We start from the raw sequence: 27,560 nt of genomic DNA, 5'->3' as shown, positions 1-27,560 counted from the left end.
CCCTGTCTTCCGTCCGCCACCTGCCGCACCACCCTGTCTTCCGGCCGCCACCTGCCACACCACCCTGTCTTCCGTCCGCCACCTGCCGCACCACCCTGTCTTCCGTCCGCCACCTGCCACACCACCCTGTCTTCCGTCCGCCACCTGCCGCACCACCCTGTCTTCCGGCCGCCATTGTGGTCTGTGTAGGGCACTATCACAGTATTTGTAAGGTTCATTTTAAGTGAATGTTGTGATTTTTTTAACCGTTCCTGAACCTGTGAACAGAAACAAGCTACATAGGGGCAATAACAGAATAAATTATCTAGTGATTCTGTCTCTTCACAGCAAAATCTACAGAGCTGAGATTGTTGCCCCATATATATAGCATTCTGTTGCTGGCAAGAAGTTTGTATAATAATTTTTGCGATCAGTTGGTTGCAACTTTGGATTGAGCAGATGTTCCCATATATTTTCGATAGCTGCATATGTGACAACTCCACCATTTCTATTCATAATATATATATATATTTTTTTTTATCTAAACATTTTTTCCATAGAGAACGTTTCTTTATCAATAAGTATATTTGAGTTTAACTATAATATTTGTTGTATCTTTTCTGGAGGATAAAATTGAAATTGTAACCAGCTTTGCATGGCTTGTTTAAGAAAGGGTGATACTTTAAACAAAGTTTCATTTTCAATTAGTCGGAAATGAGAAGTTGTTCTGTATGAAGGCAAAAAGGCAATTTTTGATCAAAGGATGAACCTTTCTTAATAATCTACTGGAGAACCATTTTGGGTTTAAGTATAATTTATGTATGAGTGAAGCTTTTAGTGTTTAATGCTTTAATACAGTTGAAGTCGGAAGTTTACATACACCTTAGCCAAATACATTTACTCAGTTTTTCACAATTCCTGACATTTAATCCTAGTAAAAATTCCCTGTCTTAGGTCAGTTAGGATCACCACTTTATTTTAAGAATGTGAAATGTCAGAATAATAGTAGAGAGAATGATTTATTTCAGCTTTTATTTCTTTCATCACATTCCCAGTGGGTCAGAAGTTTACATACACTCAATTAGTATTTAGTAGCATTGCCTTTAAATTGTTTATCTTGGGTCAAACGTTTCAGGTAGCCTTCCACAAGCTCCAACAATAAGTTGGGTGAATTTTGGCCCATTCCTCCTGACAGAGCTGGTGGAACTGAGTCAGGTTTGTAGGCCTCCTTGCTCGCACACACTTTTTCAGTTCTGCCCACTAATATTCTATAGGATTGAGGTCAGGGCTTTGTGATGGCCACTCCAATACCTTGACTTTGTTGTCCTTAAGCCATTTTGCCACAACTTTGGAAGTATGCTTGGGGTCATTGTCCATTTGGAAGACCCATTTGCGACCAAGCTTTAACTTCCTGACTGATGTCTTGAGATGTTGCTTCAATATAGCCACATAATTTTCCTTCCTCATGATGCCATCTATTTTGTGAAGTGCACCAAAGCACCCCCACAGCATGATGCTGCCACCCCTGTGCTTCACGGTTGGGATGGTGTTCTTCGGCTTGCAAGCCCCCCTTTTTCCTCCAAACATAACGATGGTCATTATGGCCAAACAGTTCTATTTTTGTTTCATCAGACCAGAGGACATTTCTCCAAAAAGTACGATCTTTGTCCCCATGTGCAGTTGTAAACCGTAGTCTGGCTTTTTTATGGTGGTTTTGGAGCAGTGGCTTCTTCCTTGCTGAGCGGCCTTTCAGGTTATGTCGATATAGGACTTGTTTTACTGTGGATATAGATATTTCTGTACCTGTTTCCTCCAGCATCTTCACAAGGTCCTTTGCTGTTGTTCTGGGATTGATTTGATTTGCTCCCAATGATGAACCAGACTTGTGGAGGTCTACAATTTGTTTTCTGAGGTCTTGGCTGATTTCTTTTGATTTTCCCATGATGTCAAGCAAAGAGGCACTGAGTTTGAAGGTAGGCCTTGAAATACATCCACAGGTACACCTCCAATTGACTCAAATTATGTCAATTAACCTATCAGAAGCTTCTAAAGCCATGACATCATTTTCTGGAATTTTCCAAGCTGTTTAAAGGCACAGTCAACTTAGTGTATGTAAACTTCTGACCCACTGGAATTGTGATACAGTGAAATAATCTGTCTGTAAACAATTGTTGGAAAAATTACTTGTGTCATTCACAAAGTAGATGTCCTAAACGACTTGCCAAAACTATAGTTTGCTAATAGTGGTTGAAAAACAAGTTTTAATGACTCCAACCTAAGTATATGTAAACTTCCGACTTCAACTGTATGTGCTTAGCATTTCGCCAAGTGTAAGAGGCCTTCAGTTTTTTAAATGGATCTTTATATTTACCACCTGGGTCCTGTTTCAGTAGTAAATAAATCAGGCATTCTTGTTGAGTATCTGAAAGTCTACCATTTCATAGGAGTAATTAAAACAAGCTAATAATGGCTCAAAACAGGTCTGATATAATAACATAATATGATATACCTCTACTGGTTTACCATCAAGCCCTGGTGTTTTTCCAGACAAAGCATTTAATTGGTTCAAGAAGTTCCTCCTCTGTAAGTTGGCCTTCACACAGGTTTTTCTGTACATTTGTTAAAATGTACATTATTATTATTATTAGGAAATAAATCCTTACAGTTAACATCATTCAGTGGAGATGGAGGAGACTGAAAAGAAAACATGCTTAAAATATTTTGCTTCCCCTTTCAAAATATAATTTGTTGAATCATGGATGACTCCGTCATTTATAACGAGTTTCTGTAAATTGTTTTTGGTAGCATTTCTATGTTGAAGACTCAAGAAACACTGCATTTATCTTTCACAATTTTCCATCCAATTCGCTTTATTTTGGTAATAAATTAGACTTCTTGAATAAGTTCCTCCAATTCCTTTTGTTTTTCCTCTAACCTATTATGTGCCTCTATAGTCCAGTTTCCATGACGATCTACCTGCTCTGTTATTTCCTCTATTTCCTTTATTAGTCTGATCTCTTTTGTTTTAATAATGAGTATTGTGTTAATAATGACCCTAAACTGCTTTAAGTAGAATGTTGCTACTATGGTGGACCACCAGAACCCAGCTACAGCTAACATACAGGACCACAGCAGAACCCTCTAGAACTCTACAGGACCACCAGACCACAGCTAACATACATACTTAGAATCCTACAGAACTCTACAGGACTCACCCGGACTTTATAGAACCATACAAAAATCTACAGAATTCCACAGAATCTTAAATAATTCTACAGGACTCTACAGAACTCTACAAGACCCGACAGAACCCCACAGAACCCTCTAGAACCCGACATAACCCTCTAGAATCATACATAACTATAGAAGCCTACATAACACTACACGACCCTCTAGAACCCTACATAACTCTATAGAACCCCACAGGATCCTACAGAATCCTAACCTTCAGCTAGAACTCTGACCTAGAAGGTAATCTTTGGGTTCATCTGTAAAGCTTATTTTCCTACTGATTATAGGTGTGGACAACTCTCCACGCACACACAAGTGTCTAGATGAAGTGGAGGTGTTTGTCTGGTGCAATGCCGTAGTTGTCCTTGTTGTCTTCAAACACAGCAGTGAGTCCCTCCAGGTAGAGAGAATGGAGACAGTCTATATCATCCTTAGTGGGAGAGGGGGTCTGGACCACTGGAATAGGCCTACCCACTGGAGAGAGAGAGAGGAGAAGGTTAGAGAATGGAGACAGTCTATATCATCCTTAGTGGGAGAGGAGGTCTGGACCACTGGAATAGGCCTACCCACTGGAGAGAGAGAAAGAGATGAGAGAGAGATGTGAGAAAGAGATGAACGAGAGATGAGAGGTGAGAGTGTGTGTCGTACCAACAGTGTGTATGGGCTGTCTGTAGGGCAGCAGGTTGTGTGTCGTACCAACAGTGTGTATGGGCTGTCTGTAGGGCAGCAGGTTGTGTGTCGTACCAACAGTGTGTATGGGCTGTCTGTAGGGCAGCAGGTTGTGTGTCGTACCAACAGTGTGTATGGGCTGTCTGTAGGGCAGCAGGTTGTGTGTCGTACCAACAGTGTGTATGGGCTGTCTGTAGGGCAGCAGGTTGTGTGTCGTACCAACAGTGTGTATGGGCTGTCTGTAGGGCAGCAGGTTGTGTGTCGTACCAACAGTGTGTATGGGCTGTCTGTAGGGCAGCAGGTTGTGTGTCGTACCAACAGTGTGTATGGGCTGTCTGTAGGGCAGCAGGTTGTGTGTCGTACCAACAGTGTGTATGGGCTGTCTGTAGGGCAGCAGGTTGTGTGTCGTACCAACAGTGTGTATGGGCTGTCTGTAGGGCAGCAGGTTGTGTGTCGTACCAACAGTGTGTATGGGCTGTCTGTAGGGCAGCAGGTTGTGTCGTACCAACAGTGTGTATGGGCTGTCTGTAGGGCAGCAGGTTGTGTGTCGTACCAACAGTGTGTATGGGCTGTCTGTAGGGCAGCAGGTTGTGTGTCGTACCAACAGTGTGTATGGGCTGTCTGTAGGGCAGCAGGTTGTGTGTCGTACCAACAGTGTGTATGGGCTGTCTGTAGGGCAGCAGGTTGTGTCGTACCAACAGTGTGTATGGGCTGTCTGTAGGGCAGCAGGTTGTGTCGTACCAACAGTGTGTATGGGCTGTCTGTAGGGCAGCAGGTTGTGTGTCGTACCAACAGTGTGTATGGGCTGTCTGTAGGGCAGCAGGTTGTGTGTCGTACCAACAGTGTGTATGGGCTGTCTGTAGGGCAGTAGACCGAAGCTGTATTGGAACACTCCTCGTCCGGTGAACATCGGCAGCGCCACTCCCATGAGCCTTTGCAAGTGGTCCTGGAGCCAGCGGAGCGGCGAGCCGGCAGGGTTGGTCATCTGATCAAACAGCTCGTTTTCCCCGAAGGAGAACACAGGGACTAACTGAGCCCTATAGGACATTAATTATATACATTATACTGTATATTACTCTAACGGGCAGGGTTGGTCATCTGATCAAACAAGGAGAACACAGGGACTAACTGGGCCCTATTGGACATTATATACAGTGCCGTGAAAAAGTATTTGCCCCCTTTCAAATTTTCTCAACTTTAACTTTATTATTTTGTTTTCTTTGTATTTTCTTTGTATTTGTTTTTGTAAAAACATAAATGTATTTTTTTGCCCTTTTTTCATGGTATCAAATTGATAGTAGTTACAGTCTTGTCCCGTCGCTGCAACTCCTGTACGGACTCGGGAGAGGTCGTGGGCCGTGCGTCCTCCGAAACACAACCCAGCTGAGCCGCACTGCTTCTTGACACAGTGCCCGCTTAACCCGGAAGCCAGCCGCACCAATGTGCCAGAGGAAACACTGTACACCTGGAGACCGAGTCAGCGTGCACTGCGCCCGGCCAACCACAGGAGTCGCTAGTGCGCTATGGGACAAGATCCTCCCCTACCCCGGACGGCCAAACCCTCCCCTACCCCGGACGGCTAAACCCTCCCCTACCCCAGACGGCCAAACCCTCCCCTACCCCAGACGGCCAAACCCTCCCCTACCCCGGACAGCCAAATCCTCCCCTACCCTGCCGGCCAAATCCTCCCCTACCCTGCCGGCCAAATCCTTCCCTACCCTGGACGGCCAAATCCTCCCCTACCCTGCCGGCCAAATCCAAACCATCAAGCATTTGGTTGCAGTCATTGCAGCTAAAGGTGGCACAACCAGTTACTGAGTGTAAGGGGGCAATTACTTTTTCACACAGGGGAATTGGGTGTTGCATAACTTTATTAATTAAATAAATAAAATAAGTATACTTTTTTAAAGTATTTGTAAACCTTTATCTAATATTAGGTTTTGGTTGAAAATCTGATAACATTCAGCATAAAAAATATGCAAAAATAGAGAAAATCAGAAAGGGGGCAAATACTTGTTCAAGGCACTGTATACCTGGCTTTATCTGACTCATTATATACCTGGCTTTATCAGACTCATTATATACCTGGCTTTATCTGACTCATTATATACCTGGCTTTATCAGACTCATTATATACCTGGCTTTATCTGACTCATTATATACCTGGCTTTATCTGACTCATTATATACCTGGCTTTATCAGACTCATTATATACCTGGCTTTATCAGACTCATTATATACCTGGCTTTATCTGACTCATTATATACCTGGCTTTATCAGACTCATTATATACCTGGCTTTATCAGACTCATTATATACCTGGCTTTATCAGACTCATTATATACCTGGCTTTATCAGACTCATTATATACCTGGCTTTATCTGACTCATTATATACCTGGCTTTATCAGACTCATTATATACCTGGCTTTATCAGACTCATTATATACCTGGCTTTATCAGACTCATTATATACCTGGCTTTATCAGACTCATTATATACCTGGCTTTATCTGACTCATTATATACCTGGCTTTATCTGATTCATTATATACCTGGCTTTATCAGACACATTATATACCAGGCTTTATCAGACTCATTATATACCTGGCTTTATATACACTGATCATGCATACATAAACATTCCACACAGATATAGAATAACATATTAAAGTGGTTCAACTGGTTTACATAAACACTGGGACCAGCTGGTTATTAACATTACACAGGTTTACATAAACACTGGGGCCAGCTGGGCATTAACATTACACTGGGACCAGCTGGGCATTAACATTACCTTGGGACCAGCTGGGCATTAACATTACCTTGGGACCAGCTGGGCATTAACATCACCTTGGGACCAGCTGGGCATTAACATTACCTTGGGACCAGCTGGTCATTAACATTACCTTGGGACCAGCTGGGCATTAACATCACCCTGGGACCAGCTGGGCATTAACATTACCTTGGGACCAGCTGGGCATTAACATTACATTAGTTTACATAAATACTGGGGCCAGCTGGGCATTAACATTACACTGGGGCCAGCTGGGCATTAACATTACATTGGGACCAGCTGGGCATTAACATTACCTTGGGACCAGCTGGGCATTAACATTACCTTGGGACCAGCTGGGCATTAACATTACATTAGTTTACATAAACACTGGGGCCAGCTGGGCATTAACATTACCTTGGGACCAGCTGGGCATTAACATTACCTTGGGACCAGCTGGGCATTAACATTACATTAGTTTACATAAACACTGGGGCCAGCTGGGCATTAACATTACACTGGGGCCAGCTGGGCATTAACATTACATTGGGACCAGCTGGGCATTAACATTACCTTGGGACCAGCTGGTCATTAACATTACACTGGGACCAGCTGGGCATTAACATTACCTTGGGACCAGCTGGGCATTAACATTACCCTGGGACCAGCTGGGCATTAACATTACATTAGTTTCCATAAACACTGGGGCCAGCTGGTCATTAACATTACCTTGGGACCAGCTGGGCATTAACATTACATTAGTTTCCATAAACACTGGGGCCAGCTGGTCATTAACATTACATTGGGACCAGCTGGGCATTAACATTACATTGGGACCAGCTGGGCATTAACATTACCTTGGGACCAGCTGGGCATTAACATTACCTTGGGACCAGCTGGGCATTAACATTACACTGGGACCAGCTGGGCATTAACATTACCTTGGGACCAGCTGGGCATTAACATTACCCTGGGACCAGCTGGGCATTAACATTACATTAGTTTCCATAAACACTGGGGCCAGCTGGTCATTAACATTACCTTGGGACCAGCTGGGCATTAACATTACATTAGTTTCCATAAACACTGGGGCCAGCTGGTCATTAACATTACCTTGGGACCAGCTGGGCATTAACATTAAACTGGGACCAGCTGGTCATTAACATTACACTGGGACCAGCTGGGCATTAACATTACCTTGGGACCAGCTGGGCATTAACATTACCCTGGGACCAGCTGGGCATTAACATTACATTAGTTTCCATAAACACTGGGGCCAGCTGGTCATTAACATTACCTTGGGACCAGCTGGGCATTAACATTACACTGGGACCAGCTGGGCATTAACATTACCCTGGGACCAGCTGGGCATTAACATTACCTTGGGACCAGCTGGGCATTAACATTTCATTGGGACCAGCTGGGCATTAACATTACACTGGGACCAGCTGGGCATTAACATTACCTTGGGACCAGCTGGGCATTAACATTACCCTGGGACCAGCTGGGCATTAACATTACATTGGGACCAGCTGGGCATTAACATTACATTGGGACCAGCTGGGCATTAACATTACATTGGGACCAGCTGGGCATTAACATTACCTTGGGACCAGCTGGGCATTAACATTACCTTGGGACCAGCTGGGCATTAACATTACCCTGGGACCAGCTGGGCATTAACATTACATTGGGACCAGCTGGGCATTAACATTACATTGGGACCAGCTGGGCATTAACATTTCATTGGGACCAGCTGGGCATTAACATTACCCTGGGACCAGCTGGGCATTAACATTACATTGGGACCAGCTGGGCATTAACATTACATTGGGACCAGCTGGGCATTAACATTACCCTGGGACCAGCTGGGCATTAACATTTCATTGGGACCAGCTGGGCATTAACATTACATTGGGACCAGCTGGGCATTAACATTACATTGGGACCAGCTGGGCATTAACATTACCCTGGGACCAGCTGGGCATTAACATTACATTGGGACCAGCTGGGCATTAACATTTCATTAGTTTACATAAACACTGGGGCCAGCTGGTCATTAACATTACATTGGGACCAGCTGGGCATTAACATTACATTGGGACCAGCTGGGCATTAACATTACCCTGGGACCAGCTGGGCATTAACATTACATTGGGACCAGCTGGGCATTAACATTACATTGGGACCAGCTGGGCATTAACATTACCCTGGGACCAGCTGGGCATTAACATTTCATTGGGACCAGCTGGGCATTAACATTACATTGGGACCAGCTGGGCATTAACATTACATTGGGACCAGCTGGGCATTAACATTACCCTGGGACCAGCTGGGCATTAACATTACATTGGGACCAGCTGGGCATTAACATTTCATTAGTTTACATAAACACTGGGGCCAGCTGGTCATTAACATTACATTGGGACCAGCTGGGCATTAACATTACATTGGGACCAGCTGGGCATTAACATTACATTGGGACCAGCTGGGCATTAACATTTCATTAGTTTACATAAACACTGGGGCCAGCTGGTCATTAACATTACATTGGGACCAGCTGGGCATTAACATTACATTGGGACCAGCTGGGCATTAACATTACCTTGGGACCAGCTGGGCATTAACATTTCATTGGGACCAGCTGGGCATTAACATTACATTAGTTTCCATAAACACTGGGGCCAGCTGGTCATTAACATTACATTGGGACCAGCTGGGCATTAACATTACATTGGGACCAGCTGGGCATTAACATTACATTGGAACCAGCTGGGCATTAACATTACCCTGGGACCAGCTGGGCATTAACATTACATTGGGACCAGCTGGTCATTAACATTACATTGGGACCAGCTGGTCATTAACATTACATTGGGACCAGCTGGTCATTAACATTACATTGGGACCAGCTGGGCATTAACATTACATTGGGACCAGCTGGGCATTAACATTACATTGGGACCAGCTGGGCATTAACATTACATTAGTTTCCATAAACACTGGGGCCAGCTGGTCATTAACATTACATTGGGACCAGCTGGGCATTAACATTACATTAGTTTACATAAACACTAAGGAACACCACACACCTACAGTACATTAACATTCCACACATAATTATTGAATTACTAGATTCACTACTGTGTTTCAGACGTGTTTCACACCTACCTGTGTTTCAGACGTGTTTCACACCTACCCGTGTTTCACACCTACCCGTGTTTCACACCTACCTGTGTTTCAGACGTGTTTCACACCTACCCGTGTTTCACACCTACCCGTGTTTCACACCTACCCGTGTTTCAGACGTGTTTCACACCTACCCGTGTTTCACACCTACCCGTGTTTCACACCTACCTGTGTTTCAGACGTGTTTCATACCTACCTGTGTTTCAGACGTGTTTCACACCTACCCGTGTTTCATACCTACCCGTGTTTCATACCTACCCGTGTTTCACACCTACCCGTGTTTCAGACGTGTTTCATACCTACCCGTGTTTCACACCTACCTGTGTTTCAGACGTGTTTCATACCTACCCGTGTTTCACACCTACCCGTGTTTCACACCTACCCGTGTTTCACACCTACCTGTGTTTCAGACGTGTTTCATACCTACCTGTGTTTCAGACGTGTTTCACACCTACCCGTGTTTCATACCTACCCGTGTTTCATACCTACCCGTGTTTCAGACGTGTTTTCACACCTACCCGTGTTTCACACCTACCCGTGTTTCATACCTACCCGTGTTTCAGACGTGTTTCACACCTACCCGTGTTTCAAACCTGCCCGTATTTCAGACCTACCCGTGTTTGAGTGCCAGTTTGATGAATCCCTTGCGGTGTAGAACCTGAAGGGTGAGAGCTCCTGGCCGGGCGTCTAGAGACTCTGGAGCGCCCCCTACAGCCACCACCGCCACATTACCTCCTCTAGGAGCGGAGACCAGGAAGGACAGACTGGCTTTCTCACTGGATACCAGACCTGGCATAAACACATTACACACATTACACACACACATACTAACCCTAATTACACACAACACACACACACACATTACACCAGACACATTACGTGGTTTGTGTAATGATGTATGTTGATTTCTAAAGGTTTCTAAAGATCAGTACATTTAAAATATGCTAATGTATTCAGGATGTTCTGAAGGTGACCCTGTAGACACAGAGAGAGAGACATGTATTCAGGATGTTCTGAAGGTGACCCTGTAGACACAGAGAGAGACATGTATTCAGGATGTTCTGAAGGTGACCCTGTAGACACAGAGAGAGACATGTATTCAGGATGTTCTGAAGGTGACCCTGTAGAGAGAGAGACATGTATTCAGGATGTTCTGAAGGTGACCCTGTAGAGAGAGAGACATGTATTCAGGATGTTCTGAAGGTGACCCTGTAGACACAGAGAGAGAGACATGTATTCAGGATGTTCTGAAGGTGACCCTGTAGACACAGAGAGAGAGACATGTATTCAGGATGTTCTGAAGGTGACCCTGTAGACACAGAGAGAGAGACATGTATTCAGGATGTTCTGAAGGTGACCCTGTAGACACAGAGAGAGAGACATGTATTCAGGATGTTCTGAAGGTGACCCTGTAGACACAGAGAGAGAGACATGTATTCAGGATGTTCTGAAGGTGACCCTGTAGACACAGAGAGAGACATGTATTCAGGATGTTCTGAAGGTGACCCTCTAGACACAGAGAGAGAGAGACATGTATTCAGGATGTTCTGAAGGTGACCCTGTAGAGACAGAGAGAGAGACATGTATTCAGGATGTTCTGAAGGTGACCCTGTAGACACAGAGAGAGACATGTATTCAGGATGTTCTGAAGGTGACCCTCTAGACACAGAGAGAGAGACATGTATTCAGGATGTTCTGAAGGTGACCCTGTAGACACAGAGAGAGAGACATGTATTCAGGATGTTCTGAAGGTGACCCTGTAGACACAGAGAGAGAGACATGTATTCAGGATGTTCTGAAGGTGACCCTGTAGAGACAGAGAGAGAGAGACATGTATTCAGGATGTTCTGAAGGTGACCCTGTAGACACAGAGAGAGAGACATGGATTCAGGATGTTCTGAAGGTGACCCTGTAGACACAGAGAGAGACATGTATTCAGGATGTTCTGAAGGTGACCCTCTAGACACAGAGAGAGAGACATGTATTCAGGATGTTCTGAAGGTGACCCTGTAGATACAGTGTAACGGTTTCGACTTGAGGTATTTATAGGGGTGCCAGGTAGGTTGTGCCTACCAGAGAAAGCCTGGGTTTCTCCTTTTAGTTCGGGAGGGAATGAGTCCCATCTGGTCCGTCAAGTCACACCAATACAAAGGACTTATGTAAAAGTCAAGATGGAAATATACTTTTCATAAACCCCTTAAAACCTTGGAAAGAACTTCAAACAAGTGTATTCTTTTGCTTGGTTGTATTCACAACATAAATGATCACACCCACCCACACACAACAATATAACAAATCAATGCACTTATGTTCATTTAGAAATGTCCTGTACCTCGGGCATAAAAAGAGTCCAGCCCGGTAAATAAGTTCCGTGGCTCAAGTGCCCTTAGTCCCGCAACGCTTGTCCGTAGCATAAACCCAGTATATTCATACACTCAAAATAACACTTATTTTGTAACACAACTATAAAGCGTATCAAAGACTACCCAAAGAATAATACGTCCTCACAACTACATAAATCACAGTATACATCACCCCAAACAAATGAAATACCGTATACAAAAAGTTGTAGTCAGTCGGTCAGTCAGACAATCCGCCAACAGCCCTCCAGCGGAGGAAAGGCCACGAAAACCAACGGAGAGTTGTAGTCCACAGCGCACAGAGTGGATCCAATCCTGGGTAAACTCGCTTTAAGGCCACAAAACACACTGTAAGGCAACCAAACAAACGTCATGGCGAAGCTTCATGAACTGAAGGTAGTACACATCCTCATTCAGGTCTCAATCACAACTTCTCCTTTTTGCGCAGCTGATGCTGGCTATTTAATGGGGAATTAAAGGGGAAGCGCCCTATTAGAAGGAGAAGCCTTGAGACGGTTCAGAAATATTCAGGGCCGTCACACACCCCCTCCCCTGGAAAAAGCCGACCATTGCCCGGGAAGGCAGATCTTGGTCGGGGAAACCGAGAAAGGTCTCCTCATCACTTTCCTCTACAAAAATATTCATTACTTTTTGGCGCTCACGCTCCTCAGCTGAGCGGTCACAGGCATTAAGCCGTGAGACTTCTGGGTCTGGGAATCCGAGAAAAGTCTCCTTACTTTCCTCTTCAAAGATCTCCAGGACCTTGCGGCGCTCAATCTCCTCCAATTCCTCAGCCGAGGGGTAACAGGCCTTAAGGCGTGAGACATGGACAACGCGCATATCTTCACCTGTGTCCTCTTTCACCACTCGGTAGTTCAAAGGGCCCACCTGCTCCACAATCCTATATGGTCCTTGCCATTTAGGAGCGAGCTTGGCCGAGAAGAATTGTTCAGCTTTCGAGTAAGGATGAGAGCGAAGCCACACCCGATCACGAAGCTGGAACTGCAGGTCTCGTCTGTTCTTATCATAATTTCTCTTCTGCTTGAGTCGAGCCTGGATCATGTTCCTTGAGACAAGAGCTCTCAAGTCGTGGAGATGGACTACCTGGTCATAGCAAGCAGCGTCTGGAGTAAGCTGCTGGGGCTGTAGCACCATATCCAAGGGTCCTCGGAGGAGACGACTTAGGTTCAGCTCTGCAGGTGTGACTCCAGTGGACTCTTGCACAGCAGAATTCAGGGCAAATCAAAACTCGTGAAGGTGCTTGTCCCAGTGTTTGTGCTGGGTCCCTACATAGGAAGCAACCATGGTCTTCAAGGTTCGATTTACTCTCTCAGTGAGGTTGGTCTGTGGGTGATAGGCTGTGGTCAACTTCTGTCTCAGGTTCCATCTTTGGCAGGTCTCTCCAAAGAGATCAGAGACAAATTGGGAACCTCGATCAGACAGAATGTAATCAGGCACTCCCCAGCGAGTCAGGATCTCTCTCGTAAGGATGTTAGAGACGGTCCTCGCTGTGGCCTGACGCAGGGCAAAGAGCTCAACCCACTTGGAATAGTAATCAACAAAAACAAGCATGTACACATTCTGATTGGAGCTTCTAGGAAATGGACCCATCAAATCCACTCCTAACATTTCCCAAGGTCGGGTAACCACAGTTTGCTGCAACTTGCCAGCAGGTTTTCTACCTTCTGGTTTGTACATTTGACAAACCTGACATTTTCGGATATGTGATTTCACATCCATGCTCAGATGTGGCCAGTACAGTAATGCTTGCAAACGTTTGTAGGTTTTGAACCTGCCCAAATGACCAGCTAATGGGTCTTCATGGAAATGTTGAAGCAGTTGAAGGCGTAGAGTTTCAGGTATGTATATTTGGTAGAGTGTTCTGTGAGGTAGTTGTACAACTCGGTAGACTTTGTCTTCAATGATGGTCAGCTTTGTGGTAGGGTTGACCATCTTTTCTTCATCTTCCAGGATAGTCTGGTACAAAGCCTGTACTTCGGGATCATCCTGTTGGGCTTTCCAAATGACCTCATCAGAGATGGGAAAGTCAGTTTTGGGTGAGTCTCGACTGCTAGACAGGACAGTAGCACATGTAAGATGAGGGCCACCATTACCACAAGCAGGAGCTCTGGATAAGGCATCTGGAACAGTGTTGTATTTTCCTTTCCTGTATTCTACTGCAAAGGTGAACTCTTGCAACCGTAGAGCCCATCTGATGAGCCTGGTGCTTGGTTTGTTGGTCTTGAACACCCACACAAGGGAGGAATGGTCAGTGACCACAGTGAAGTGTCTTCCCTCCAGGTAGTACCTCCACTTTTCCAAAGCCCAGACAACTGCAAGGCACTCTTGCTCGGTTGTGGAGTAGTTCCGTTCTGCTCCATTCAATGTCCGACTGGCGAACGCTAGCACTTCTTCAGTACCAAGTCCAGTCTGTTGGACTAGGACAGCACCAAGTCCAACATCACTTGCATCAGTGTAAACAACAAAAGGGAAATCAAAGTTGGGATGACCCAAAATGGGAGGGGTGACGAGGTGTCGTTTCAGGGTTTCAAAGGAGTTCTGGCACTCTGCCGTCCATCGGAATTTCGCTCCTTTTCGCTTCAACCCGTTGAGGGGTTCTGCCACCTGGGAGAAGTTCCACACAAACCGATGGTACCATCCAGCCATCCCAAGGAACCGTTGAAGGGCCTTGAGTGTGGTTGGCACAGGGAAGTCTTGTACAGCCTTGGTCTTTTCAGGATCCACATGAATACCATCACAAGACACAATATGGCCAAGGAACTTCAGGGAGGTTTGGCAGAAGTTGCTCTTCTTCATGTTCACTGTCAGACCAGCTTCTCTTAGCTTGTCCAACACTGCTTGAAGGTCTTGAAAGTGTTGCTCTCTGTTCTGGGAGTAGATAATTATATCGTCCAGGTAGACGAAACATATCTTCCCTTTGAGCTCACCTAACGCAATCTCCATGAGTCTTTGGAAAGTGGCAGGTGCATTCTTTAATCCAAAAGGCATCACCTTAAAGGAAAACAAGCCCTCAGCACAGACAAAAGCAGTCTTGTCCTTGCTTTCCTGGTCCATCTCAACCTGCCAATAGCCACTATTGAGGTCAAGGGTAGTGAACACAACAGCGCCAGACAATGACTCCAGGATCTCGTGGATGGTGGGAAGAGGATAGGCATCAGTCTGGGAAACATTGTTGGTCTTCCTATAGTCCACACAAAATCTAAGACCACCGGTCTTTTTTGGAATGAGGACAACAGGAGCAGCCCAGGGAGAGGAGGAACGTTCTATTATATCTTGTGTCAACATATCATTAATGAGTCCCTTTTGGATGATTAGCTTCGCTGGGGATAAACGATATGGCTTTTGCTTGATCGGCATTTCCTGTGTAAGGAATATTTTGTGCTTCAGGAGTCCGGTGCGTCCTAACTTTGAAGTACACACATCAGCATTATTCTGCAGCTGTTCCAACAGCCTTAACTCCTCTGGCTGTTCCAGCTGAGCTCTTCTTACAGCCTGTAAAAGGAGATCCTCAGAAGGATTATCCAGGGTTAGTGGTACCGTAGCAACGGCAGAGAAGACTGCCACATTTAGACCCCAATCATGTAACTTTGTAACTTCTGATTGGAAGAAATGCTTCTTGCTCGGATTGTTTGGAAACCAGTAGCAATTGTGTGCGATATCAATCTGGACACCACTGAAGTACATGAAATCAATTCCCAACACGACAGGAAAAGCAAGGTTCTTGTTTTGTAGGATAACCGAAGGAATCATATAGGAACGGTTACACAGGCGGAACTCCACCTCACTCCATCCAAGTGGTCGTTTAGCCGCACCGTCAGCCAGATACAGTGGACCTTCTGTCCACGGCTTCAAGTTGTATTTTGGACCTTCAACCTCCTTCCACAGTTTCTCATTGAGCAGTGTGTAGGATGACCCGGTGTCCAGGATGGCTCTTCCTGTCCATGGGCCTATGGACAGGGGTAACACCAGCTGGTGTGGTATTAACTGAAAGGAAGGGGATGTCGGCGGGGGGGCGTAGGCAGTGACTCTTGAGGTTTCAGCTCTGGTCAAAGCACCCAGAGTAGGATGGTCGTTCCTGCGAAGGGTGTTAGGGGTGTTGGCCTGTTGTGATTTGTGGTTTCTGGAAGGGTTTACTTGATACGGTCTTGGACATGTAGCTGAAGAATGTCCCTTTTGGCTACATCTCCAACAGAACATGGGAGGGGTCTTGGCTGGAGACTCTGGCTGTGGTTGATGATCTGGCTTGGGTAACTGTCTGGGTGTCTGTTTCTTTCTCTGTTCATATTGCTGTTGGCATTCTCTGTCCTTCTCGAACTGCTGTCCTAGGCGAACCAGTCCATCGACAGTGGTGACTCTTTCTCTGAGTTGACTGGCTAGTAGTGGGTTGATGTTCTTCAAGATCAACTTAATGACCTCTTCCTCCTCAATGCCAGGTTTCCACCTTCTGCACAGGGAGTGGTAACCGTATGCAAAGTCACGAATATTCTCATTCTCCCTTTGCACTCGATTCCTGACTCTGTCTGCCAGCTCATCTGTGTAGTCCTCAGACAGAAATGCAGAGGAAAACTTGGCCTCAAAGTCAGCCCAGGAGGTAGTGGTGAGACGTGCCACATCCCACCAGTCTCGAGCTGTCCCATGCAACACATTCCTCAATGTGGCAAGGAGTTCTTCGTCAGCCAGGGGATTGAGGGCAAGAAAGTCATGACATCTTTCCAGATACATTAGCGGATCAGGACTGTCATCCTTTTTCCCAAAGGTGGGAAATTGCAATTTAATGGGCATCGCTCCCACATGACGTCTACTCAAATCACCATGAATAAAAGAGCTAGGAGGGATTGAGGAAGTAGAGGGTGCGGGAGTTATGGGACCATGAAAATGAACACCAGGATGCATGGTGGATTGCATCCTGCAAGGGGTGGCTGCAGCATGGCCTTGTCTTGGCTGTTCTGAGGTGCCCGCTTGGCCCTCAGTGGTCTGAACAGAAGTGGACACAAGAGAAGCTCTGTGCAAGGAGTTGTGCCTAATGGAGGCCATGTCAACAGACACATCATCCAACATTTTAACACAATTAGAGAGCGCTGTCTGCAAGTGGTCTACAGTGTTAACCAGGGGAGAAAATACAGAATTGACGTCCTTGAGGACCTCAGTGTGATGATGTTGCAGGCGCCACTGGAGAGTGGCAGTGAGTTGGCTTTGTTGGTAGTCAAACTGCCTGTCCATGGCACCAGTAATTTCCTGTCTTCCACTCTCACTGAGCTCTGTCAGAGTGTGAGTTAGAGTACTCAGTGAGTTTCTGAATTCCATGGCACTCTGTTGTTGCTCTACACTCAGACATTTGAATTTATGATGGATTAGAGTTTGGAGATGTTGTTGAGTCTTACGAATATCAAGGATGTCACCTTGAAGTTGTAAGACTACAACCTCTGGAGATAAACCAGACAATGGAGGAAGATTGGGCGTCAGAGGGAGGGCTAGCTCAGTACCTTCACACAGATCCATGTCAATAAGTGAGTTACTAGTTAGACCTGTGGCCTGTGGTCCAGACCGAGCATTTAGATTCCCAGGGCTCTGGCCCACATCAACTCCATTATTTCCATTCACATTATGATTTGTATTGTTGGCTCGGTAGTCAGAATGGCCCTGTGTATTCCCATTGACAGGTAGGATATGGATGAGCACATTTTCTTGTAGTGAATCCATTATTTTAATTCCACTCAAAAGATTTGCTTTGGTTAGTTCTCAATGTTCAAGTCCCTGTTCGGGCGCCATTTTTTTATGTAACGGTTTCGACTTGAGGTATTTATAGGGGTGCCAGGTAGGTTGTGCCTACCAGAGAAAGCCTGGGTTTCTCCTTTTAGTTCGGGAGGGAATGAGTCCCATCTGGTCCGTCAAGTCACACCAATACAAAGGACTTATGTAAAAGTCAAGATGGAAATATACTTTTCATAAACCCCTTAAAACCTTGGAAAGAACTTCAAACAAGTGTATTCTTTTGCTTGGTTGTATTCACAACATAAATGATCACACCCACCCACACACAACAATATAACAAATCAATGCACTTATGTTCATTTAGAAATGTCCTGTACCTCGGGCATAAAAAGAGTCCAGCCCGGTAAATAAGTTCCGTGGCTCAAGTGCCCTTAGTCCCGCAACGCTTGTCCGTAGCATAAACCCAGTATATTCATACACTCAAAATAACACTTATTTTGTAACACAACTATAAAGCGTATCAAAGACTACCCAAAGAATAATACGTCCTCACAACTACATAAATCACAGTATACATCACCCCAAACAAATGAAATACCGTATACAAAAAGTTGTAGTCAGTCGGTCAGTCAGACAATCCGCCAACAGCCCTCCAGCGGAGGAAAGGCCACGAAAACCAACGGAGAGTTGTAGTCCACAGCGCACAGAGTGGATCCAATCCTGGGTAAACTCGCTTTAAGGCCACAAAACACACTGTAAGGCAACCAAACAAACGTCATGGCGAAGCTTCATGAACTGAAGGTAGTACACATCCTCATTCAGGTCTCAATCACAACTTCTCCTTTTTGCGCAGCTGATGCTGGCTATTTAATGGGGAATTAAAGGGGAAGCGCCCTATTAGAAGGAGAAGCCTTGAGACGGTTCAGAAATATTCAGGGCCGTCACACACCCCCTCCCCTGGAAAAAGCCGACCATTGCCCGGGAAGGCAGATCTTGGTCGGGGAAACCGAGAAAGGTCTCCTCATCACTTTCCTCTACAAAAATATTCATTACTTTTTGGCGCTCACGCTCCTCAGCTGAGCGGTCACAGGCATTAAGCCGTGAGACTTCTGGGTCTGGGAATCCGAGAAAAGTCTCCTTACTTTCCTCTTCAAAGATCTCCAGGACCTTGCGGCGCTCAATCTCCTCCAATTCCTCAGCCGAGGGGTAACAGGCCTTAAGGCGTGAGACATGGACAACGCGCATATCTTCACCTGTGTCCTCTTTCACCACTCGGTAGTTCAAAGGGCCCACCTGCTCCACAATCCTATATGGTCCTTGCCATTTAGGAGCGAGCTTGGCCGAGAAGAATTGTTCAGCTTTCGAGTAAGGATGAGAGCGAAGCCACACCCGATCACGAAGCTGGAACTGCAGGTCTCGTCTGTTCTTATCATAATTTCTCTTCTGCTTGAGTCGAGCCTGGATCATGTTCCTTGAGACAAGAGCTCTCAAGTCGTGGAGATGGACTACCTGGTCATAGCAAGCAGCGTCTGGAGTAAGCTGCTGGGGCTGTAGCACCATATCCAAGGGTCCTCGGAGGAGACGACTTAGGTTCAGCTCTGCAGGTGTGACTCCAGTGGACTCTTGCACAGCAGAATTCAGGGCAAATCGAAACTCGTGAAGGTGCTTGTCCCAGTGTTTGTGCTGGGTCCCTACATAGGAAGCAACCATGGTCTTCAAGGTTCGATTTACTCTCTCAGTGAGGTTGGTCTGTGGGTGATAGGCTGTGGTCAACTTCTGTCTCAGGTTCCATCTTTGGCAGGTCTCTCCAAAGAGATCAGAGACAAATTGGGAACCTCGATCAGACAGAATGTAATCAGGCACTCCCCAGCGAGTCAGGATCTCTCTCGTAAGGATGTTAGAGACGGTCCTCGCTGTGGCCTGACGCAGGGCAAAGAGCTCAACCCACTTGGAATAGTAATCAACAAAAACAAGCATGTACACATTCTGATTGGAGCTTCTAGGAAATGGACCCATCAAATCCACTCCTAACATTTCCCAAGGTCGGGTAACCACAGTTTGCTGCAACTTGCCAGCAGGTTTTCTACCTTCTGGTTTGTACATTTGACAAACCTGACATTTTCGGATATGTGATTTCACATCCATGCTCAGATGTGGCCAGTACAGTAATGCTTGCAAACGTTTGTAGGTTTTGAACCTGCCCAAATGACCAGCTAATGGGTCTTCATGGAAATGTTGAAGCAGTTGAAGGCGTAGAGTTTCAGGTATGTATATTTGGTAGAGTGTTCTGTGAGGTAGTTGTACAACTCGGTAGACTTTGTCTTCAATGATGGTCAGCTTTGTGGTAGGGTTGACCATCTTTTCTTCATCTTCCAGGATAGTCTGGTACAAAGCCTGTACTTCGGGATCATCCTGTTGGGCTTTCCAAATGACCTCATCAGAGATGGGAAAGTCAGTTTTGGGTGAGTCTCGACTGCTAGACAGGACAGTAGCACATGTAAGATGAGGGCCACCATTACCACAAGCAGGAGCTCTGGATAAGGCATCTGGAACAGTGTTGTATTTTCCTTTCCTGTATTCTACTGCAAAGGTGAACTCTTGCAACCGTAGAGCCCATCTGATGAGCCTGGTGCTTGGTTTGTTGGTCTTGAACACCCACACAAGGGAGGAATGGTCAGTGACCACAGTGAAGTGTCTTCCCTCCAGGTAGTACCTCCACTTTTCCAAAGCCCAGACAACTGCAAGGCACTCTTGCTCGGTTGTGGAGTAGTTCCGTTCTGCTCCATTCAATGTCCGACTGGCGAACGCTAGCACTTCTTCAGTACCAAGTCCAGTCTGTTGGACTAGGACAGCACCAAGTCCAACATCACTTGCATCAGTGTAAACAACAAAAGGGAAATCAAAGTTGGGATGACCCAAAATGGGAGGGGTGACGAGGTGTCGTTTCAGGGTTTCAAAGGAGTTCTGGCACTCTGCCGTCCATCGGAATTTCGCTCCTTTTCGCTTCAACCCGTTGAGGGGTTCTGCCACCTGGGAGAAGTTCCACACAAACCGATGGTACCATCCAGCCATCCCAAGGAACCGTTGAAGGGCCTTGAGTGTGGTTGGCACAGGGAAGTCTTGTACAGCCTTGGTCTTTTCAGGATCCACATGAATACCATCACAAGACACAATATGGCCAAGGAACTTCAGGGAGGTTTGGCAGAAGTTGCTCTTCTTCATGTTCACTGTCAGACCAGCTTCTCTTAGCTTGTCCAACACTGCTTGAAGGTCTTGAAAGTGTTGCTCTCTGTTCTGGGAGTAGATAATTATATCGTCCAGGTAGACGAAACATATCTTCCCTTTGAGCTCACCTAACGCAATCTCCATGAGTCTTTGGAAAGTGGCAGGTGCATTCTTTAATCCAAAAGGCATCACCTTAAAGGAAAACAAGCCCTCAGCACAGACAAAAGCAGTCTTGTCCTTGCTTTCCTGGTCCATCTCAACCTGCCAATAGCCACTATTGAGGTCAAGGGTAGTGAACACAACAGCGCCAGACAATGACTCCAGGATCTCGTGGATGGTGGGAAGAGGATAGGCATCAGTCTGGGAAACATTGTTGGTCTTCCTATAGTCCACACAAAATCTAAGACCACCGGTCTTTTTTGGAATGAGGACAACAGGAGCAGCCCAGGGAGAGGAGGAACGTTCTATTATATCTTGTGTCAACATATCATTAATGAGTCCCTTTTGGATGATTAGCTTCGCTGGGGATAAACGATATGGCTTTTGCTTGATCGGCATTTCCTGTGTAAGGAATATTTTGTGCTTCAGGAGTCCGGTGCGTCCTAACTTTGAAGTACACACATCAGCATTATTCTGCAGCTGTTCCAACAGCCTTAACTCCTCTGGCTGTTCCAGCTGAGCTCTTCTTACAGCCTGTAAAAGGAGATCCTCAGAAGGATTATCCAGGGTTAGTGGTACCGTAGCAACGGCAGAGAAGACTGCCACATTTAGACCCCAATCATGTAACTTTGTAACTTCTGATTGGAAGAAATGCTTCTTGCTCGGATTGTTTGGAAACCAGTAGCAATTGTGTGCGATATCAATCTGGACACCACTGAAGTACATGAAATCAATTCCCAACACGACAGGAAAAGCAAGGTTCTTGTTTTGTAGGATAACCGAAGGAATCATATAGGAACGGTTACACAGGCGGAACTCCACCTCACTCCATCCAAGTGGTCGTTTAGCCGCACCGTCAGCCAGATACAGTGGACCTTCTGTCCACGGCTTCAAGTTGTATTTTGGACCTTCAACCTCCTTCCACAGTTTCTCATTGAGCAGTGTGTAGGATGACCCGGTGTCCAGGATGGCTCTTCCTGTCCATGGGCCTATGGACAGGGGTAACACCAGCTGGTGTGGTATTAACTGAAAGGAAGGGGATGTCGGCGGGGGGGCGTAGGCAGTGACTCTTGAGGTTTCAGCTCTGGTCAAAGCACCCAGAGTAGGATGGTCGTTCCTGCGAAGGGTGTTAGGGGTGTTGGCCTGTTGTGATTTGTGGTTTCTGGAAGGGTTTACTTGATACGGTCTTGGACATGTAGCTGAAGAATGTCCCTTTTGGCTACATCTCCAACAGAACATGGGAGGGGTCTTGGCTGGAGACTCTGGCTGTGGTTGATGATCTGGCTTGGGTAACTGTCTGGGTGTCTGTTTCTTTCTCTGTTCATATTGCTGTTGGCATTCTCTGTCCTTCTCGAACTGCTGTCCTAGGCGAACCAGTCCATCGACAGTGGTGACTCTTTCTCTGAGTTGACTGGCTAGTAGTGGGTTGATGTTCTTCAAGATCAACTTAATGACCTCTTCCTCCTCAATGCCAGGTTTCCACCTTCTGCACAGGGAGTGGTAACCGTATGCAAAGTCACGAATATTCTCATTCTCCCTTTGCACTCGATTCCTGACTCTGTCTGCCAGCTCATCTGTGTAGTCCTCAGACAGAAATGCAGAGGAAAACTTGGCCTCAAAGTCAGCCCAGGAGGTAGTGGTGAGACGTGCCACATCCCACCAGTCTCGAGCTGTCCCATGCAACACATTCCTCAATGTGGCAAGGAGTTCTTCGTCAGCCAGGGGATTGAGGGCAAGAAAGTCATGACATCTTTCCAGATACATTAGCGGATCAGGACTGTCATCCTTTTTCCCAAAGGTGGGAAATTGCAATTTAATGGGCATCGCTCCCACATGACGTCTACTCAAATCACCATGAATAAAAGAGCTAGGAGGGATTGAGGAAGTAGAGGGTGCGGGAGTTATGGGACCATGAAAATGAACACCAGGATGCATGGTGGATTGCATCCTGCAAGGGGTGGCTGCAGCATGGCCTTGTCTTGGCTGTTCTGAGGTGCCCGCTTGGCCCTCAGTGGTCTGAACAGAAGTGGACACAAGAGAAGCTCTGTGCAAGGAGTTGTGCCTAATGGAGGCCATGTCAACAGACACATCATCCAACATTTTAACACAATTAGAGAGCGCTGTCTGCAAGTGGTCTACAGTGTTAACCAGGGGAGAAAATACAGAATTGACGTCCTTGAGGACCTCAGTGTGATGATGTTGCAGGCGCCACTGGAGAGTGGCAGTGAGTTGGCTTTGTTGGTAGTCAAACTGCCTGTCCATGGCACCAGTAATTTCCTGTCTTCCACTCTCACTGAGCTCTGTCAGAGTGTGAGTTAGAGTACTCAGTGAGTTTCTGAATTCCATGGCACTCTGTTGTTGCTCTACACTCAGACATTTGAATTTATGATGGATTAGAGTTTGGAGATGTTGTTGAGTCTTACGAATATCAAGGATGTCACCTTGAAGTTGTAAGACTACAACCTCTGGAGATAAACCAGACAATGGAGGAAGATTGGGCGTCAGAGGGAGGGCTAGCTCAGTACCTTCACACAGATCCATGTCAATAAGTGAGTTACTAGTTAGACCTGTGGCCTGTGGTCCAGACCGAGCATTTAGATTCCCAGGGCTCTGGCCCACATCAACTCCATTATTTCCATTCACATTATGATTTGTATTGTTGGCTCGGTAGTCAGAATGGCCCTGTGTATTCCCATTGACAGGTAGGATATGGATGAGCACATTTTCTTGTAGTGAATCCATTATTTTAATTCCACTCAAAAGATTTGCTTTGGTTAGTTCTCAATGTTCAAGTCCCTGTTCGGGCGCCATTTTTTTATGTAACGGTTTCGACTTGAGGTATTTATAGGGGTGCCAGGTAGGTTGTGCCTACCAGAGAAAGCCTGGGTTTCTCCTTTTAGTTCGGGAGGGAATGAGTCCCATCTGGTCCGTCAAGTCACACCAATACAAAGGACTTATGTAAAAGTCAAGATGGAAATATACTTTTCATAAACCCCTTAAAACCTTGGAAAGAACTTCAAACAAGTGTATTCTTTTGCTTGGTTGTATTCACAACATAAATGATCACACCCACCCACACACAACAATATAACAAATCAATGCACTTATGTTCATTTAGAAATGTCCTGTACCTCGGGCATAAAAAGAGTCCAGCCCGGTAAATAAGTTCCGTGGCTCAAGTGCCCTTAGTCCCGCAACGCTTGTCCGTAGCATAAACCCAGTATATTCATACACTCAAAATAACACTTATTTTGTAACACAACTATAAAGCGTATCAAAGACTACCCAAAGAATAATACGTCCTCACAACTACATAAATCACAGTATACATCACCCCAAACAAATGAAATACCGTATACAAAAAGTTGTAGTCAGTCGGTCAGTCAGACAATCCGCCAACAGCCCTCCAGCGGAGGAAAGGCCACGAAAACCAACGGAGAGTTGTAGTCCACAGCGCACAGAGTGGATCCAATCCTGGGTAAACTCGCTTTAAGGCCACAAAACACACTGTAAGGCAACCAAACAAACGTCATGGCGAAGCTTCATGAACTGAAGGTAGTACACATCCTCATTCAGGTCTCAATCACAACTTCTCCTTTTTGCGCAGCTGATGCTGGCTATTTAATGGGGAATTAAAGGGGAAGCGCCCTATTAGAAGGAGAAGCCTTGAGACGGTTCAGAAATATTCAGGGCCGTCACAACAGAGAGAGACATGTATTCAGGATGTTCTGAAGGTGACCCTGTAGAGAGAGAGACATGTATTCAGGATGTTCTGAAGGTGACCCTGTAGACACAGAGAGAGAGACATGTATTCAGGATGTTCTGAAGGTGACCCTGTAGACACAGAGAGAGACATGTATTCAGGATGTTCTGAAGGTGACCCTGTAGACACAGAGAGAGAGACATGTATTCAGGATGTTCTGAAGGTGACCCTGTAGACACAGAGAGAGAGACATGTATTCAGGATGTTCTGAAGGTGACCCTGTAGACACAGAGAGAGACATGTATTCAGGATGTTCTGAAGGTGACCCTGTAGAGAGAGAGAGAGACATGTATTCAGGATGTTCTGAAGGTGACCCTGTAGACACAGAGAGAGAGACATGTATTCAGGATGTTCTGAAGGTGACCCTGTAGAGAGAGAGAGAGACATGTATTCAGGATGTTCTGAAGGTGACCCTGTAGACACAGAGAGAGACATGTATTCAGGATGTTCTGAAGGTGACCCTGTAGACACAGAGAGAGACATGTATTCAGGATGTTCTGAAGGTGACCCTGTAGACACAGAGAGAGAGACATGTATTCAGGATGTTCTGAAGGTGACCCTGTAGACACAGAGAGAGAGACATGTATTCAGGATGTTCTGAAGGTGACCCTGTAGACACAGAGAGAGAGACATGTATTCAGGATGTTCTGAAGGTGACCCTGTAGACACAGAGAGAGACATGTATTCAGGATGTTCTGAAGGTGACCCTGTAGACACAGAGAGAGAGACATGTATTCAGGATGTTCTGAAGGTGACCCTGTAGACACAGAGAGAGACATGTATTCAGGATGTTCTGAAGGTGACCCTCTAGACACAGAGAGAGAGACATGTATTCAGGATGTTCTGAAGGTGACCCTGTAGACACAGAGAGAGACATGTATTCAGGATGTTCTGAAGGTGACCCTGTAGACACAGAGAGAGAGACATGTATTCAGGATGTTCTGAAGGTGACCCTGTAGACACAGAGAGAGAGACATGTATTCAGGATGTTCTGAAGGTGACCCTGTAGACACAGAGAGAGAGACATGTATTCAGGATGTTCTGAAGGTGACCCTGTAGACACAGAGAGAGAGACATGTATTCAGGATGTTCTGAAGGTGACCCTCTAGACACAGAGAGAGACATGTATTCAGGATGTTCTGAAGGTGACCCTGTAGACACAGAGAGAGACATGTATTCAGGATCTTCTGAAGGTGACCCTCTAGACACAGAGAGAGACATGTATTCAGGATGTTCTGAAGGTGACCCTGTAGACACAGAGAGACATGTATTCAGGATGTTCTGAAGGTGACCCTGTAGACACAGAGAGAGAGACATGTATTCAGGATGTTCTGAAGGTGACCCTGTAGACACAGAGAGAGACATGTATTCAGGATGTTCTGAAGGTGACCCTGTAGAGAGAGAGACATGTATTCAGGATGTTCTGAAGGTAACCCTGTAGAGAGAGAGAGAGACATGTATTCAGGATGTTCTGAAGGTAACCCTGTAGAGAGAGAGAGAGACATGTATTCAGGATGTTCTGAAGGTGACCCTGTAGACACAGAGAGACATGTATTCAGGATGTTCTGAAGGTGACCCTGTAGACACAGAGAGAGAGACATGTATTCAGGATGTTCTGAAGGTGACCCTGTAGACACAGAGAGAGAGACATGTATTCAGGATGTTCTGAAGGTGACCCTCTAGACAGAGAGAGAGACATGTATTCAGGATGTTCTGAAGGTGACCCTGTAGACACAGAGAGAGAGACATGTATTCAGGATGTTCTGAAGGTGACCCTGTAGACACAGAGAGAGACATGTATTCAGGATGTTCTGAAGGTGACCCTGTAGAGAGAGAGAGAGACATGTATTCAGGATGTTCTGAAGGTGACCCTGTAGACACAGAGAGAGACATGTATTCAGGATGTTCTGAAGGTGACCCTGTAGACACAGAGAGAGAGACATGTATTCAGGATGTTCTGAAGGTGACCCTGTAGACACAGAGAGAGACATGTATTCAGGATGTTCTGAAGGTGACCCTCTAGACACAGAGAGAGACATGTATTCAGGATTTTCTGAAGGTAACCCTGTAGACACAGAGAGAGAGACATGTATTCAGGATGTTCTGAAGGTGACCCTGTAGAGAGAGAGAGAGAGAGACATGTATTCAGGATGTTCTGAAGGTGACCCTGTAGACACAGAGAGAGAGACATGTATTCAGGATGTTCTGAAGGTGACCCTCTAGACACAGAGAGAGACATGTATTCAGGATGTTCTGAAGGTGACCCTCTAGACACAGAGAGAGACATGTATTCAGGATGTTCTGAAGGTGACCCTGTAGACACAGAGAGAGACATGTATTCAGGATGTTCTGAAGGTGACCCTGTAGACACAGAGAGAGAGACATGTATTCAGGATGTTCTGAAGGTGACCCTGTAGACACAGAGAGAGAGACATGTATTCAGGATGTTCTGAAGGTGACCCTGTAGACACAGAGAGA

At 45.8% G+C, this 27,560-nt stretch overlaps 1 protein-coding gene and 1 long non-coding RNA gene across 2 annotated transcripts in view; one reads left to right on the top strand and one right to left on the bottom strand.

Annotated features, from left to right (window-relative positions):
• Positions 1-3,182: 3,182 nt before the first annotated feature.
• Positions 3,183-27,560, bottom strand: part of LOC311117613 (2-acylglycerol O-acyltransferase 2-A-like) — a gene marked incomplete at its 5' end in the record, with an annotated part of 30,352 nt that continues 5,974 nt past the window's right edge. The window contains 3 exons of the mRNA XM_084192548.1: positions 3,183-3,684; positions 4,717-4,916; positions 10,457-10,631. Of these exons, the coding sequence (XP_084048674.1) occupies positions 3,530-3,684; positions 4,717-4,916; positions 10,457-10,631 (530 nt within the window). The remainder of the gene's footprint in view (positions 3,685-4,716; positions 4,917-10,456; positions 10,632-27,560) is intronic.
• On the top strand, positions 10,818-25,844 carry LOC311117619. Its single transcript, XR_014611698.1, has 3 exons — positions 10,818-11,045; positions 11,296-11,695; positions 25,054-25,844. It is a non-coding gene; the product is annotated as an uncharacterized lncRNA (long non-coding RNA).

Source organism: Coregonus lavaretus (assembly GCF_964263955.1).
Source record: "Coregonus lavaretus genome assembly, contig: HAP1_SCAFFOLD_382, whole genome shotgun sequence".
NCBI lineage: Eukaryota > Metazoa > Chordata > Actinopteri > Salmoniformes > Salmonidae > Coregonus > Coregonus lavaretus.
The sequence above is the reverse complement of the archived record's forward strand: the minus strand, read 5'-3'. Positions and strand labels throughout refer to the sequence as shown.